The sequence below is a fragment of the Pimephales promelas genome, chromosome 8, assembly GCF_988280905.1.
Source record: "Pimephales promelas chromosome 8, fPimPro1.hap1.1, whole genome shotgun sequence".
In the NCBI taxonomy this organism is placed as follows: Eukaryota; Metazoa; Chordata; class Actinopteri; order Cypriniformes; family Leuciscidae; genus Pimephales; species Pimephales promelas.
This window is the reverse complement of record NC_142776.1, coordinates 39315404-39331627: the sequence shown is the minus strand read 5'-3', so window position 1 is coordinate 39331627 and position 16224 is coordinate 39315404. Positions and strand designations below refer to the sequence as shown.

The 16224-nt window shown below is 39.3% G+C and overlaps 2 protein-coding genes across 2 annotated transcripts; one reads left to right on the top strand and one right to left on the bottom strand.

Annotated features, from left to right (window-relative positions):
• Nucleotides 1–1968: 1968 nt before the first annotated feature.
• Nucleotides 1969–8791, top strand: aurka (aurora kinase A). Its single transcript, XM_039654341.2, has 9 exons — nucleotides 1969–2234; nucleotides 2456–2527; nucleotides 2963–3209; nucleotides 3288–3321; nucleotides 4068–4259; nucleotides 5136–5274; nucleotides 5693–5841; nucleotides 7264–7438; nucleotides 8338–8791. Exons 2-9 carry the CDS (start codon nucleotides 2459–2461, stop codon nucleotides 8506–8508), a joined length of 1176 nt encoding a protein of 391 aa, XP_039510275.2. The 5' UTR covers nucleotides 1969–2234; nucleotides 2456–2458; the 3' UTR covers nucleotides 8509–8791.
• A 1760-nt stretch (nucleotides 8792–10551) lies between these two features.
• slc32a1 (solute carrier family 32 member 1) lies at nucleotides 10552–15942 on the bottom strand. The gene is made up of 2 exons (XM_039654329.2): nucleotides 15013–15942; nucleotides 10552–13445 (listed from the first exon to the last, which is right to left on the bottom strand). The coding sequence occupies exons 1-2, from the start codon at nucleotides 15406–15408 to the stop codon at nucleotides 12258–12260; spliced, it is 1584 nt and encodes a 527-aa protein (XP_039510263.2). The 5' UTR covers nucleotides 15409–15942; the 3' UTR covers nucleotides 10552–12257.
• Between the last annotated feature and the right edge of the window lie 282 nt (nucleotides 15943–16224).

The following is a 16224-nucleotide window of genomic DNA, read 5'->3' as shown; positions in this document are numbered from 1 at the left end:
TGCAGATGAACATCAGTCCAGAACCTGTTGATGCAGTGATGCGGCAGTGAGCGTGACGTCACCGTGGAGACCGTAGTGTGTGTGTGTGTTATTGCTCAGCACGGACATCTTTACGCAGCGCCACACAGAATGCTGTGTTTTTGTTTCCTTCTCAATAATGCATTTTTTGTTGGGTTTAACTGGTTTATTGTGATGAACTAAAATGAAACATAACGGCATTTAAACAACGTATTTATATTAAATGTAAATATTTGTTTACTGGCAAACTTAGTATTAAATATTGACAGAAGCAAGCAACTTAGAATCTTTTAGTTTGTGACGGTACTGACGAAACGGGGTGATCTCGTCCATCATCTGTTCTCAGAACAGCCAAAGCTGTTTACAGCTGTAGAAATAAACTAACCTTCATACTGAACCGTGGCTCGTGTTGTTCTGTGAACTGAAGGAGGAACAGCAGCTGTTTCACGGGGAGAAGAACGGGACACTTCTGGGGATTTATTTACACTTTAGAATAAATGTTTCACAAAAAGAGAAAGATATTTGATGAGATCTGTGTGTGTGGAAGTAGTTTAGAAGTCTTCTATAAACCACACCACTTTCTGTTTTATATTTGAGCTGAGTTAATACAGATAAATGAGGCTCAATTTTTATTTATTTATTTATTATTAGACATTAAGGGCATAACGTACCACATTTAAAACTATAGCAACATATCTAAAAAGGTAACTAAATGGATTGGTTTACACAATATATATATATATATATATATATATATATATATATATATACATACATACACATTCATTTAAATATAAGTAAAGAAAGCTAAAATCAATCAGTATTTAAAGCCATAATTAGGCTCTAATGCTATTACATACTTATTGAACCTTTATTACGTCACACAGAGGAAGGTCACGATTTTTATATATATATATATATATATATATATATATATAGAGAGAGAGAGATACATATTAATTGAAATACAAGTCAAGAAAACAAATAAATCAATAATGAATACTTAAAGAAAGAAGAGCCATAACAAATAAGGCTCTAATGCAACTACATCGTTATTTAGCTGTTATTATTACTATTTTGATTTCAATATAAGTACAGAAAATAAACAAATCAATTCATAATTAGTATTTAAAGAAAGAATAGCCATATCATTTTTTTCCCTTTTTTTTAAATTGAAATAATTATACATTACAGTAAATAGCAAAAAATACAACATAAAATAAAATAATAATACAATAAAGAAACAAAAAAAGAAACCGGTATGAGATCATGAAGTAAATAACATAAAAGCTTCACATAAAGACCTCGTACGTTTTGCTTTACTATTTTTTAACCCAAGAAGTAACTCACAATAATTTTTCATTTCTATCTGAAGTAAAAAAAAAATTTGGTTTCCCTTTAGCCCATTTTTGTTTGTGTATATGATATTTCCCCATAATTTAACAACAAAGGCCACATTTGGAGGTAAACTTTGTCTATTAAAATAAAAAAAGACATCTTTTTCAGAAAAGAAAAATGTCAAGAGCCATATAATAAGACATCGTTATTTAGCCGTTATGACGTCACGCAGAGGAAGGTCGCGGCTACAAAGTTTTTTTTTTATTATTTCGAACAATAAGAACACAACAAAAACAGAATATACATCTACAATGGCATTGATAAATACTGGTAAATGAGTATTAAGCAAGGCACATATCAATTAAGGTTAAAAAAATATATAAAAATAAGTAAATAAAATAAAAAAATTACAAATTCGGCCTCGGCTACAAAAAGTGTCAGTACTCGATGTGTCCTTTTACTTTCTATGGACGTTACATTGTAGCCGGCGATCTTTCGCGCCCCCTGCTGGTCATCCGCATCACACTGGCACGTTTTCCCGGCATCACTTGCGGGGCCCTAGCATCACGTGACGCAGTCTGCAAAAACCAATAGCATTCCAGTTTACTGTGCCTTCTGACCAATCAAAATCGGGTTATATTTAAAGGTATTTAAAAGTGGGACGTTTGAAATTAAACAGGCCAGACTCACGGTAGCTGAGGAGAATTGTGTCGTCCTCTCGAGGGATAAATATATTTTATTGAAGAGTTTTATCGATGTTAATTATCACACACGACTGATCTAGTCGATGGTAACGGGTTATTAACTCGGCGAGGAGGTTATCGTCGTGTTTCTGCGGGATTTGCGGGGGATTTGTCGTGAGGAAACGGATAACGAAGGTAACGCGTCACAACGACGCAAAAATACGTTTGAATTGAATTTGCTATATCTTTAAATCTGTGTTTTGGAGCAAACCTTAGTTTGCATGTCATCTGACCGGAGACCATCGTGTGCTAGTTTATCGTCATATATGTTAATCCATTACACTAACTTTCTCTTCTGACGTGGGTAAGATATGTATTTAATTAATTAATATCAATATGTCATTGTTCAATCTCAGAATATGGAAACCGCTTCAAGAACCAAATCAAGCAAAGATCTGAAGATTCAACGACCTGAAGAAAATGCGAAGGTATTATTAAACTGTATATTGTTATAATCCTCTGTATTCTAAGAAATGCGGGATATTGATGAGAAATCTTATCAGTGCAAGGATTATTTGCCAAAATCTGACGTCCATCTTACGTTACAGGAGTGTTTTCAGTGTTGCAATTTTAATTGTTACTACTTGTTTCATTGTACAATTAATTCAATATTCAACAGTATTATTGATCTCTTTGATTGACACCATTATATGAGAGCTGGACGATGACATCACTGTTTTCTCCAGAACTGCCATAAACCAAATTAATAACTATTATACAACAGAAATGAAGCATCACTGTACTTCCTTAAGCTGGACTTCTAGAAACAAACTCTGTTGCATTATTGTCCTGTTATCTCTGAAACCCTGTGTTGGTGAAAGCACTGTATAAATAAAGCTGCTTTACATTGGGATGTTCTGCAGGTTTCTGGACCCAGAAGAGTCCCTGTGACCCAGAAGGCCGTGTCGACCCCGCACACGCGTGTTCTCGGGGTGGCACAGGGAATCCAGCGCCCTGCCAGCCAGCAGAAACCCGCTGGAGCCCCGACTCTGGGGAAGAGCTCGTGTCCCGGAGACCAGAACGCCAATCCTGAGCTACACAAGCCGAAGCCGGTTCCTGTAGCCGAGACTAAGAAAGCTCCCGAACCCAGCAAACCGGACAAACCTCTCCGTAAGCACGGACGCATCCCTCTCTAATGTCATCCTTAATGTTGAGGACGTCAGAATGACTCTTTCTGTTCTTTTCCAGAAACTCCTTCTAACGGCATGTCCAATAATGCAAAGTAAGTTATTTACAAATTCTTAAACTCCATGAATTCAGTCCCAATGTTCAGAGGTTTTCATCTCTTTTAAATCCATTATTTATACCAGTTGCTGAAAATGTTTGTAGTCAATAATTATATCTCTTAAAAGTCGGCTTTGATCGCCCCAAAATGATTATTTAAAGGGTTCGTTCACCCAAAAATGAAAATTCTGTCACTATTTACTCACCCTCATGTTCCAAATCCAAACCTCTATGAGTAAACACTGACAGAATATTCATTTTTGGGTGATCTAACCCTTTAAACAAATCTTCACGTCTTAAAATATCTTGAATGTAACTCGACACCCTCGCCTCATTTATTATGTGCGGTTCTGTGAATATGCAAATGAGCCCCGCCTCCACTCACTCAGAGATCCACTGGCTGTCGATCACACGTTGATCTGATTGGTTACAAGGTGGTTTGTGACGTCAGAAACACCAGCGATTTCAAAGTGTGTTTTTGAGACTGTCTTTGGTTCACTGCAGTTTTAAGGAGGAAATACTCAGCAATGCTGTCCACTTATCAACGCACACACGGTGTGTGTTAAAGCGGATTAAACACACCACATACACACATTAACAACATTTAATAACTTTAATATCAGGAGAAGATGTGTGTTTGAGTATTGTAAACCTTAATCCTCGTCTTACAGTTCATGGAGTTGCTGTTAATCCTTCAGGAACGGTCATGGCAGTGTGTGTGTGTGTGTTTGGTCTGCTCTTTAGGAAAGCGTGGAGTTTGGAGAATTTCGACATCGGCCGAGCTCTGGGCAAAGGCAAGTTTGGGAGTGTGTATCTGGCCCGGGAACGCCAGACCAAGTTCATCCTGGCGCTGAAGGTCCTGTTTAAGAAGCAGCTGGAGAAGGCCGGCGTGGAGCACCAGCTCCGGCGGGAGGTGGAGATACAGTCCCATCTCAGGTGTGTGTGTGTGTGTGGCATCTGTTTTATACCATGTATACATCTTAATCAAAATCATCTGGGCCCGTATTCATAAAGAATCTTAATGCAAAGGGACGTCGTCATGCAACGCTGATGTTGAACATTAACAATTTGAGATGAAAGCATAATTTGCACGGTTTGCCGTGATATGAGTGATCGTTAGATTTAATCAGTGTGATTTACTCATAGTTGGTCAGAACAAAAGTGTGTTACGCGCTCAGACATTTCCCGCTGAAAACTCATGTTGGTCGTACGTGTAACTTTTTACTGATATCTTTGTGTTCAACTCGTTGTAGAAGCTCTGAAGAGCAAATGTGATCTTGATTGAGATTTAGTATGTGCGGTTCTATGAATATGCAACGGAGACCCGCCTCCACTCACTCACTCAGAGATCCGCTGGTTGTCGATCACTCGTTGATCTGATTGGTTACAAGGTGGTTTGTGACGTCAGAAACACCTGTGATTTCAAAGCGTGTTTTTGTGTCACTTTTCTTCAGTTTTTCTCTGGATTTGAAGTAATGCTCGCTTCCAAACCAAATTGCAACAACAATTTCTAAATCAAAGAAATGTAAAAAACACTTTGACACACTGCTTTATCTGTTCCCATGAGTCTTTAATATTCAGCCTTGTGATATATTTGTTTCATGAGAGAAGTGTACCAGGTTTATTTCTTTAGTTAACATGTTTATTTCTCTAACATTTTAGAGCCAGCGTGTGTGTGTGTGTGATTCTGCGCTCGAGTCTCCCTAAAGACTCGTTATCCATCAAACCAAGATCCGGGGAGATTTGTGCGACTCGTGCTTTAGGAAAGTTTGATCTGTGTTGTAAACCGACTCTTGTTTTCTTTTATTTCAGACATCCCAATATCCTGCGCCTCTACGGCTACTTCCACGACACGGCACGTGTTTATCTCATCCTGGAGTTCGCTCCTAAAGGAGAGCTGTACGGAGAGCTGCAGCGCTGCGGGACCTTCGATGACCAGCGCAGTGCCACTGTAAGAGCGGTTCGGCCACGCGTTAAAGCTGCAGTGTGTGTTTAGCGGCATCTAGTGGTGAGGTGGTGAATCGCACCCAATAGAAGTTACACTGGCCGACAGGAAGTGATGTCGTCGTCTGAGTCTGCAGAGTAGCCAGTTAAAGTCAAAATTAAGGATGTGTTTTGAGTTCGTCACACCACAGAAAAATGTGATATTAGCCACACAGCCAATTTGAATGATAAAAAAAGCCGGCGAGTACATTAAATAAGCTGTCAAAATCTTGAAATGTGTATTATTATGATCTCAAACGCTGGCTGCGCTGACACCACCTTCAACAGATCCTCCTAAATATCACACACTGCACCTTTAAATGTGAGCAAAGACTTTTAAAGTGAGTAATGTCTCCTAATGTGTGTGTGTGTGTGTGTGTTTGCAGTATATAATGGAGCTCGCGGATGCTCTGAGCTACTGCCACTCGAAGAACGTGATCCACCGAGACATCAAACCCGAGAACCTGTTGCTGGGGGCCAATGGAGAACTGAAGATCGCAGACTTCGGCTGGTCCGTCCACACGCCCTCCTCCAGGTGACTCCCGCCGACGTGATTGGGCGAGCAACGGGCCGCAGAGCACTTTTAAACAACCAAAGTTGACCAAAGGGCTGTACAGAAAAATAATCACATGAGTTGCAAAATTACATAAAATGCAACACTAAAATAAAATTAAACGACAAACATGAGTACGAATAATAGCCACGCAATCGAAATAAGAAATTAAAACAAGTAAATCAACGTCTTTGTAGGGGTCAAAGGCCACAGAGAAACGATGAGTTTAAACTGACAAATTTAACCATAGACTAAAAGTTTGATTTGGACTTTCTTTTTTTTTTTGTCTTGCCAATTTACACATTCAAACAATTATTAAATGGACGACTCAAATGAATTTTATTTTTATGATGTAGTTAAGTAACAACACGACTAGGGAGCTGTTCTACTGAATATTATAACAATTGCATGTTACATTAAATTATAAGTGACTGCATATTATTTAGGCTACTTATTTATTAAACTATAAATTCTGACGTAATATTGACTTGTTCTATTTCACAGATGAAAAAAGCAACACTCAGTGTGGAGTTTTGTTGTCCAGTGATTCAGCATTTTAAACAAATGAACCGAGTCATTCAATAAAGTGATTCATTACATCACTTGCATTTTTTTTTTTTACATTTGTTTAATCCTCAATCTTAAATTATTACAGTTGTGTTTTGCAGTGTCAATTTAATTTGATTAACAGCCTTTATTATTAAAACTGAATTTGACATAAAATATAATGCTTATGTTTAAGGTAAAAAAAAACTAAAACTTCCTTTTATAAAGCTAAATAACGCCCTGTGGTAAATGCACAAATATGCAGACTTGTGTAAAAGCTGATGAGAATATTGCTTCAGAATAAATTATAATTATGACAGCCAACATTTAAATGTTTATATTAAAAAAAAAAAAAAAAAATAGAAAGACAATGGTCACTAAAAATGTATTATAACTTTTTTTTTTGTCCCAAGTAGCCTATGAATTTGTAACCTTTAATATTAGATGAATAATATGTATAAATGTAAAATATGTATAAATTATATAATTTATTTATTATACAATTTTTTTTTTCTTTAAAGAAATGTGCTATTATATACCCCGACTTAAAATTGAAAATTTGATTCAATTTAGATTTTTTTTTTTTTACTTGAAGCAAAATGTTTCTTTTCGTAGTGCTTCATTTACATGATAAAATAAAATTTTCAGCATGTGTGAGTTTGCAGGTAAAAATGCATATTTTGTGTATTTATTTTACTTTGCACACCTTTAAGCGTAAAATAAGGGCTGCCAGGTTAAGTACGGTCTAGCTGTGGTTTTATCAGAGGTAAGTGTGTAGTGTGTTCATGAGAAAGGTGTGTGTGCTGGTTCAGGGAAAGCGTAGTTAATCCCATTGTGTGTGTCATCTGTGTGTTGCAGGAGGTCGACGCTGTGCGGCACGCTGGACTATCTTCCTCCAGAGATGATCGAAGGCAGAACGCACGATGAGAAGGTGGACCTGTGGAGTCTGGGCGTGCTCTGCTACGAGTTTCTGGTCGGCCGGCCGCCTTTCGAGACCAAGAGCCACGAGGAGACGTACCGCAAGATCTCTAGAGTGAGTGCAGCGCTCCAGCTTCCCCTGGAGGCCGTCCATCTGTGCACAGCCATGCACTCTCGTAATGCACACGATTGAGAATATTGAGCAGAAACTGAAACATGTAGTTGTTTGAATATCTGAGCATGCAGAAAGACAGAAAATCGATGCATTAGTTTTTGGTCCAGATCTCAAGCACATCCCAAAGACTTGCACTAAATGTAAGGTCTGTTCTGTGAAAATGATTCTTCCTCAGTTTGAGCCTGATAAATCTCGACATTGTCCTCCTGGGAAATGTCGATGTGTCGTCTTCCTACAGGGTGGTTTAAGAAATGAAAAACTCATTAATTAGGATTAGAAGAGCTGTTGCTAATGAAGACCCAAACATACTCTAACAGGGTTAGTTCATCCAAAAATCCTGTAATTCATGAAATATCCTGGCTTTATAATGGGAGTGAATGGTACCTGAGATGATGAAGTGCATCCGTCCATCAGCGTTTTGTTCTATCAGCTTCGGGTCAGAGGTCACTCTTTCGCTTTCATTACTGGAAGCCAGTGATTATGGTTTATTAAGTTATAAATATGGATATTGTTCTTGCACAAATACACGGCTTGACTTAAGAAGGCCTTTATTAACCCCTGGAGCCGTATGGATTACTGTTATGATGGATGGATGCGCTTTTATGGGCTTCGAAATCACCATTCACTGCCATTATAACTGTAGGAAGAGCCAGGATGCCTTTTAATATAACTCTGATTGTTTGGCTGATCGTCATGTACACTTAGGATGGCTTGAGGGTGAGTAAATCTGGAATAATTCTCATTTTTGGGTGAACTATCCCTTTAAGGATTTGCTATAAGCTTTCGTGTTTTCTTTGAGTCTTGATTAATTTGTCCTCAAACCACCTCTTTCTCTTCAGGTTGAGTTCACCTATCCAGCTCATGTGAGCGAGGGCAGTCGAGACCTGGTCAATAGACTTCTGAAGCACAACCCAATGCACCGACTTCCCATCCAGGGAGTAATGGCTCACCCGTGGGTGCTGGAGAACTCCACCAAGAAGCCAACCACTCGCACAGCCACCGACGACTGAACATGCTGGGATTGCAGTTTGGAAAACTCTTCGGCTGTGAACCAAACAGACTCTAAATTTGTCTTTGTGACTCGCTCTGTGTAACTTTATTTGTGTTGCTTTTTTATTTGTATTGTTCACATGCTACAATTTACATGTTTTTGTAAATATGTAATTAAGACACATTGTAAAATTTTAACCATTACTTGAAATAATAAATGGTTTTTAAGTAACTTTCAAGGATCTGAATATAGAACTTTTAATGTATTTTTCTGTGTTTGGGAATAAAGGGCTTTTAAGCTAATACATTTGTTGAATGGCTTATCTTAAAGGTCTGTTTATATTTATTACTTGTATCTCTCTCTGATGATCGGGTTTATTGCTCTCAGATATTGCCATGTTATTGGTTAGGCCTAACTCTTAAACTTTTATTGATGGCCAGGTCTAAATAAAATCCTGACATGATCCCGTTTAATCCAAAACTGTTGTGAGAACAGAAGAAATGAAAGGAGCGCGTGTTTGTTTTGTTCCTGTCTCTTTGGCGCCTTCGCATATTCAAACTTCGCGCCTTTCAACGTGACTGTTAAAGTTTGTACATTTTCAACACGAAGGCGCGAGTTCTGAGCACGATTTTAGGGTGGATTTTTACTTTTTTCAGCGGATAACTACTCGAGTTTCTACTATTGATTACTTTTAGTGTGGTTATTTTAAGCTTCAAAGCCTAAACACCTTTTAACGGAAAACCTCATTCAGGATATTCGGGCAATCGTGCGTTCCGCGTCATACGGATTTGCAACGAAAATAAGGGTGAGTAAATGAGTATTATTTCCTTTCCGTTTGTTTAGTCAAACAGTTGTAAAAGTATTTCAATATGTGGCAAATGTTCTGATAATGGTTAGCTGTTAAATAAGGCTCAGTTTACCGCTGTCCATTTCAGTGGTAAACCTAAATCCAGCTCAATGTTAGGTTTAAGGTTTAAAACGGTGTGTTTCACTTGTATTTGTCAGGCCACGAGTTAGAACAATAGGTAAGGCCTGTTCTTCTGATCTTCTTTGAAAAGCCAGTGTAGTTAATGTGTATTTTAGACTGTATGAACGCCAGGTGGCGCTCACTCACAGTTTTCCAGAAATCGTGTTCAGTAATGAGAAAATGGCTCCTCTGGGTGAACTTCAATTCCCACAATCCAACACGAGCAACGTTTGTCAAAATTCTCTACATGCGCTCATTGCGTTTATAGAAACATAATGGTTTAGAATTTCTTTTGACCTTCTGCTTACAATATGACGCTGTAATGCAGATTCATTTTGTGGAGCTATAAATCCCAAACTTAAATATTTTGTATCCCAAACTTAAATATTTTGTGTAGCCTGCAATCTTTCCTGTTTGGATGTCTTCATTTTGCTATTTTTCTCTTTTATTATACTCTTCTCACTGTCGACACCTTTTCAATGTTCGTTTTCTTTTCAGTTTTGCTTTGTTCAGACGCGCAGACACGTAAACCACATGAATGCACACGTCTCTCTATTTTTATGTATTTAAATTATTGCTATGTAGCTTCAGTCACTGAGAAACAGATGTGTGTGTGCTCACAGGTTTACCTGATGAATCCGAGCCGCAAGCAACAATCTGTCGTGCATTTTCTGTGTGAGTTCACCTCATTCTGTCATGCGTCTGAAATGCGAATAACAAGTTGCATTTATCGTTTGCATTTCATTTTTTATAAAACACACTGCCTTTTTAAATAAATAAATCGAATAAATCTCTATATGACAAAATGTAGGCTAATTCATTTATTAGCTGGAGTAATGTTTTTGTTTCATAGGCTAATGCTAAATTAAAGCTGCCTTTTTTTCTAACCTTATACTCAGCCTATAAAAAAGCTTTTTATATCTAAATTAGGCAAATTCCGTTATAGCCTAATCGAAAAATAGAATACTTGCAAATGCATAACCCATTCAACAACAACATGTGAAGTCCTATTATTAAATCAGATGTGTAGGCTATGCCTGTATATCGTGTAAATGTGCTGATGTCTTTGCGCGTTTGGAATAAATCTCTGAGAGCTGGACTCAACTTATTTATTGTTTTGTATATTTATTCTTTTTTTTGAAGGGGAAATATGCACGTGTTTCATTTTTTCCATATCACACAAAACCAAAAAACAATTGTACAATATAATTTCACGCGTATCTTTATTCTCCAATATATTCATTTTCACGATATATGATAACGATTTTGTGATATACATTCCATCTTTTAAACCACAAAAACACAACACATACGGTTTTATAACATTTCCACAGCACCCATTGGATTGCACAAAATGAACAAAAAAAAGTCTTATGTTAAGTCCCTTTATTTCGACTTGATTTCGATCCAACGACGCTATAAATAAATCTCACTGAGGGGAACAATTATTAATTGTTTTAATTACGACATTATCTGATAAACAACGCAATGCTCATATTCAAATTTAGTGATTTGAGTGGGTGGCTTGTTTTATATTCCACATGATTTCTTCTGAAATGTCCGTCTATTTTTCGTTTTCCCTCTTCTTTGTCTTCATCTTCAGCGACTCGTTATTTTTTCGTTATTTCAATGTCTTGTAAAAATACGAGTCTCTTTGTGTGTTTTCTGGTCGCTACACTAGAGAGCAATTCAAACGAAATTCTCACGTGTCAATAAAACCCTCTTTTTCTTCTGACTGACCAGAATATCTGTAATACTGCATGGACATCATACGTTCAAAATGCATAGTTTAAGTACTTCTATTCACCGTCCGTTTGTTATCATCTATCTCTCTCTCTCTATTTTGGTTAAGTAAATGCAAACTGTAATAGGAAAAATAAGACTCGTCCTCAGATCGAATTCGGGAAATCCATAAATTTGTTTCACACATTAAGGTGACTCTACAAACTCTATTGTGTTTTATTGCATGACGTTGGTCCCCTGTAATTAATTTGTTTTAGTTGTTCTTAACCGTGTATTGCAGATCATTGCTTTCCGCCGCTGAATGTCACTCATATCCACGCGTGTTTTTATGGTTATGTAAAATGATTTCGATTTGGATTTCTGTGTGGAATCCAATCTGAAATAAATGCTCATGTAAACCATAAACTCACTCAAAAACAAAAATAAATGTTTTGCTCTTGTGTCTATAACGCGCGTTGTTGTCCAAGGCATTGAATTGCGAATGATTGATTTCTTGTATGTTAAGGTCAGATTTTGCAGACACTTGGATGGATGAACCTGGTTAAATGTTTTTTTTTTCTCTCTCCCAGTGCTTACAAATTGATTAGTGGCACCTAGCATAAAAGTTTGTGTTTATACAATATATGTGTGTGTGTAATTATTTTGTATGTATAAATACACACATATGCATGTATATATTTGAGAAAAATTATATTTATATATTTATTTATATATAGTATATGCATGCATGTGTGTATTTATATATACAAAATAATTATACATAGTAAACACACATATATTATGTAAACATTTATTTTGGATGTGATTAATCGTTACCAATGTATATACAAACTTTTACGTTAGATGCAATTAATCACGATTAATCGATTTGACCGCATGAGTGGCATATTGAATGTCAGATTTGCAGACACTTGAATGAATGAACCTGGGTTAAATGGGTTTTATTTTCCATTTTTTGGGGGGTTGGGTTGGGTTGGAGGGGGGGGGGATTATTGGTTTGGTTATCAATATGTGGGATGCGTTGTAACACTTAATCACCAAACTACCATTTTCGGAAACTAATCCACCAAGTTGTATTTGTACGCCTCGACGAGCCCCTCGATGGAATGAATGAACCCAGAAATACTACATATTCCCCCGATTACAAATATAGCGACGTCGAAGAACACCTGATGCCACAAGAGCTTTCTCCACAACAGCTTGAGGTGGAAAAGACTGGGAAGGAGAAAACACAAACCGGCGCCCGTCAAACTGCCCGTCAGACCCATGAGGAGTGCGAAGTGTGGCACGTAAATAGCCATTAGCATAGTGAACACGACTAGCGCGCAGCGTAGCGAAAGCCCCCACGATTTGAGCTTCCCGTCGCCTCCGTAGCAGTCCGGGAAAAACGCACGCCCTCCATCTTGGAAGAAAGACTTTTCTAGGACCTCGACGGCGGCGAAGAACGGCAACGGATACGATAGCAGCGCCTTTGACACTAAGAAGAGGTTGACGACAGCTCTGATTCCCGATGGTAAGTTATCCGTGATCACTTCTTTTGTCTCGTCAGCCCACGTCAGATAAGCCACTAGTGCGAATAAGCCTTTCAGGATACAGGCGGCGATGTGAGTCCAGTTCATCATGCAATGAAACTCGCTAGGCTTTTGCATGTTCCCCTCAAGCGATGGAAGGAAGATCTGCGAGGTGTAGCTGAACACGATGATGCCGATCGAGATTGGGAACTTCTTGACGTCGATGTAAAACTTGACCTTGTCCCACGCCCAGTCTCGCGCCCTTGACAGACAGTATGCGATGACTAGCACGTTGATGATAAAGTGCGCGATGGTGCAGAGCAAGCTGAATTTAGACACGGCTTTGAGGTTCTTGAGGAAAGCGCAAGGCAGAAGAGCGGCGGTCGCGATTATCGCCCAGGATCTCTGGGAAACGGGAAGCGTGGGAAAGCTGTTGTACATCAGGTTTCCGCTCACGACCACGTACAGAATGCAGGTCATGACGAGCTCGATGATTTGGGCTACGTTGACAATGTGGCCTCCTAGCGAGGGGAAGCGCGGCGCGCAGCAAGCGTTGGCAATATCCACATACGAGTCTCTCACTCGTACCAACTGGCCGTCTTCGTTTTCTTCGTACAGGCAAGCGATGAGGATTTTCCCTGTGTAGCAACACACGACCGCGGCGAATATAATGAGGAAGAGTCCGAGGTATCCGCCGTGCAGAATGGCGTAGGGTAACCCGAGAACAAACATGCCCTGGGGAAATAAACATAGCAGGGGTTTTATATTCACATCATTCACAGTGTAATATTCACCCTGCCTCTATTCTAATCAAATCTATACACTGCGATTCTATGTGATGCGTAAAATTATACCAATATTGACCTTAGTGTCTTTGGCGCGTTACGTTCTTTATTGTAAATCACAAGAATGGATCTTTTAGAAGCTGTTTTCAGTTGATGAACATTATCTGTAGCTCCTGCCATCCGATAATCACAACAAGGTTTTATACTACCCTATCTCACGACCAATTCGTACGAGTGATTCAAAAGTGGCTAATTCGTACTAATTCATACGACCTCACTCGAATTTGTACGATTTGTCTAAACCCACGTGACGGTTATGTTTAGGGGCGGGGTCAGGGGTAGGTCATTCGTACGAATTCATACGAATTGGCTAATTCGTAAAATATGTAGAGGTCCCTCGAATTAGCCACCTCGTAAAATTCGTACGAATTTCCGTGAGATCGGGTTGGTTTTATATACGATATATCGGCCGATATATGTTCAGTCTTAATGTTATCGTTATCGGCCTGATTAGAAAATTTGGCTGATTTATTACAGTCGATAAATAGTGGATTATTTCCTTCGGCCGAGACACTTCAGATGCACACTGTTCAACATGATGATGGTTTTAAATTGTTTGAAATATGATTGGATTCACTTGAAAAAGAGAAAATACAGTGAAGTGCGACACATATCGGCTTCATAAAATTATAAATGAGAACTTTATAATTGTTAAGTTCTCTTAACAAGTTCTCTTTTAAAAATTTGGATTTAGATTTATCAGCCGATATATCGGTTTCAAATATAAAGGATTATCGGTATCGGCCAAAATTTTTTTATATTGGTGCATATTGGTACAGTTTATGTGATGCAAAAAAATTGGCCTCAGTGTTTTTGGTGCGTGATGATCTTTACTGTATCCTTGAGTTAAAGTCAAGGATTTTGCAGGTTGAGGGAATGCGCCATCATCAGCTTCCCGATTTACTGCAGGTGTGGGAATGAGCATCGGGACTGCAGATGAATTCAGCCCTGACATTCCCATTTGCTGTGAGCAAAGTCACGCTCACCTCATTGTGTCGTCATCAGGATGAATCAAATAGGCAGGGAGTCACGTCACGCATGCCAGTTTGGATATAACTGCGCATGATTAAATGTGTGCGGCTTTCATTTTTTTTTTAGGTTTTCAAACGCATTTTAAGTTCTTTTTAACCATCGCCGTGTGGAATAAATAATTTTGAATATGCATGTATTTTTAAGATGCACGTCATAAACCCCGCACAAAACCCCCCCAAAATAACTCATGCAAACCCCACTAATCTCCATCATGCGCGCACAAAAGCCCAGTATAGAAATGCAAGTCGAGCTGAAGGCTGTTTAATAAAGCTCTACACGACATCAGCCCAAGAAAAACCTACGTCATTGCCTCCGAAGCGACTAATGATTTTTGCATAAATATTTTGCATCCTCAAAATTTCCATATCGATTGATAGGAAAACTTTGAAATGTCAATTTTGATATGCATCGAAATGCGTCCTTACTTGGATCGCGTTGGTCACGTTCCATCCCGCTTCCCAAGCAGTGATTTTGGGTTTGTCCAGGCCGGCTAGTTCCGAGCAGATTCCCCCGTCTTTGGACGCCGAGGGCGTTGGACCCGTTCCGTCCCTCTGGTAATGACTGTCCCCGTCGAGCGTTCCCTCGCCTGCGATCTCCCCACCGCCAATCTCATCGTTTTTAAGGATGTCCATTTGAAGCCCCTGCCTGTGATCATAGTCCAGATCATCGCAGGCAGCGAAACCCAAACCCTCTTCATCGGTGGCGGCCTGGAAACCCAATTTGGCGAACATCCCACTCACCTTCGCTTGAGACTTATTGGTGACCGTGGTGGCCGCGTTGGAGAGCTTATTAGAGATCTTGCTTCTAATTAACGTGGCCATGGTTGCTCTCTTAAATGAAACTGATGTTGAAATACTCTTTTTTTGGTAATTCTTTACTCTAGATATATCGAGTTAAGAGTGCGACCGGAGTTCTTTGTCTGCGCATCCACGGAGAGAGAAGAGAACGGACCTCGGAGTGACGCGTATTCGTTATCTCCAGTTCTGACTGAAATCACGCCTGGTGTTTTTGCTAATTCCGTGTTTCATGTCACTTTCAGACGTAAATGATGCATCCTGCACACCTTCTCCTCTCTCTCGCTCTTTCGCTCTCTCTCTTGCGTTTTCTCTGGCCGAACTCTTACGCGCGCTTCCCAAATGCGAGTGCGTAATTTCCAGTGCGTAAAAAGGAGAATGTTCGTGGTTTTGCGCGCGGGGTTTTCCGTTCTCCGTATCTTCGAGTCGTGTGTTTCAGTGGCCGTCACTGATGCCAATGCGGTACACGGGAGCTCCGGGGTGTTGAGAGAGAGGCACGTGTCACCGTCAGACTGCCAATGCTCTCCGGCTCCCAATGCGCGCATCAGCACGGGAAAAAAAAATATCCAGGGTGAAGATTTGCTGCATTTCTAGGGGAGGTGCTTCTAGAACCCCATCCTCCTCTCATTATGCCCAATATACTTGGTCCCAACACCCAATGGCATCAGGGGTCTCATATTGTTGCATAACTTTACGCATATAAAACCCGTCTCCACACACCGGACTAGGTCTGAAATGGTCACTAAAAGTATTCCTGAAATATTCTTGTTTCTTTTCTCGTCGATGCTCGAATTCTCCAGTTTTTTGTTATTGTTTCAGATGAAGGTCAGAAATCAGTTTGAA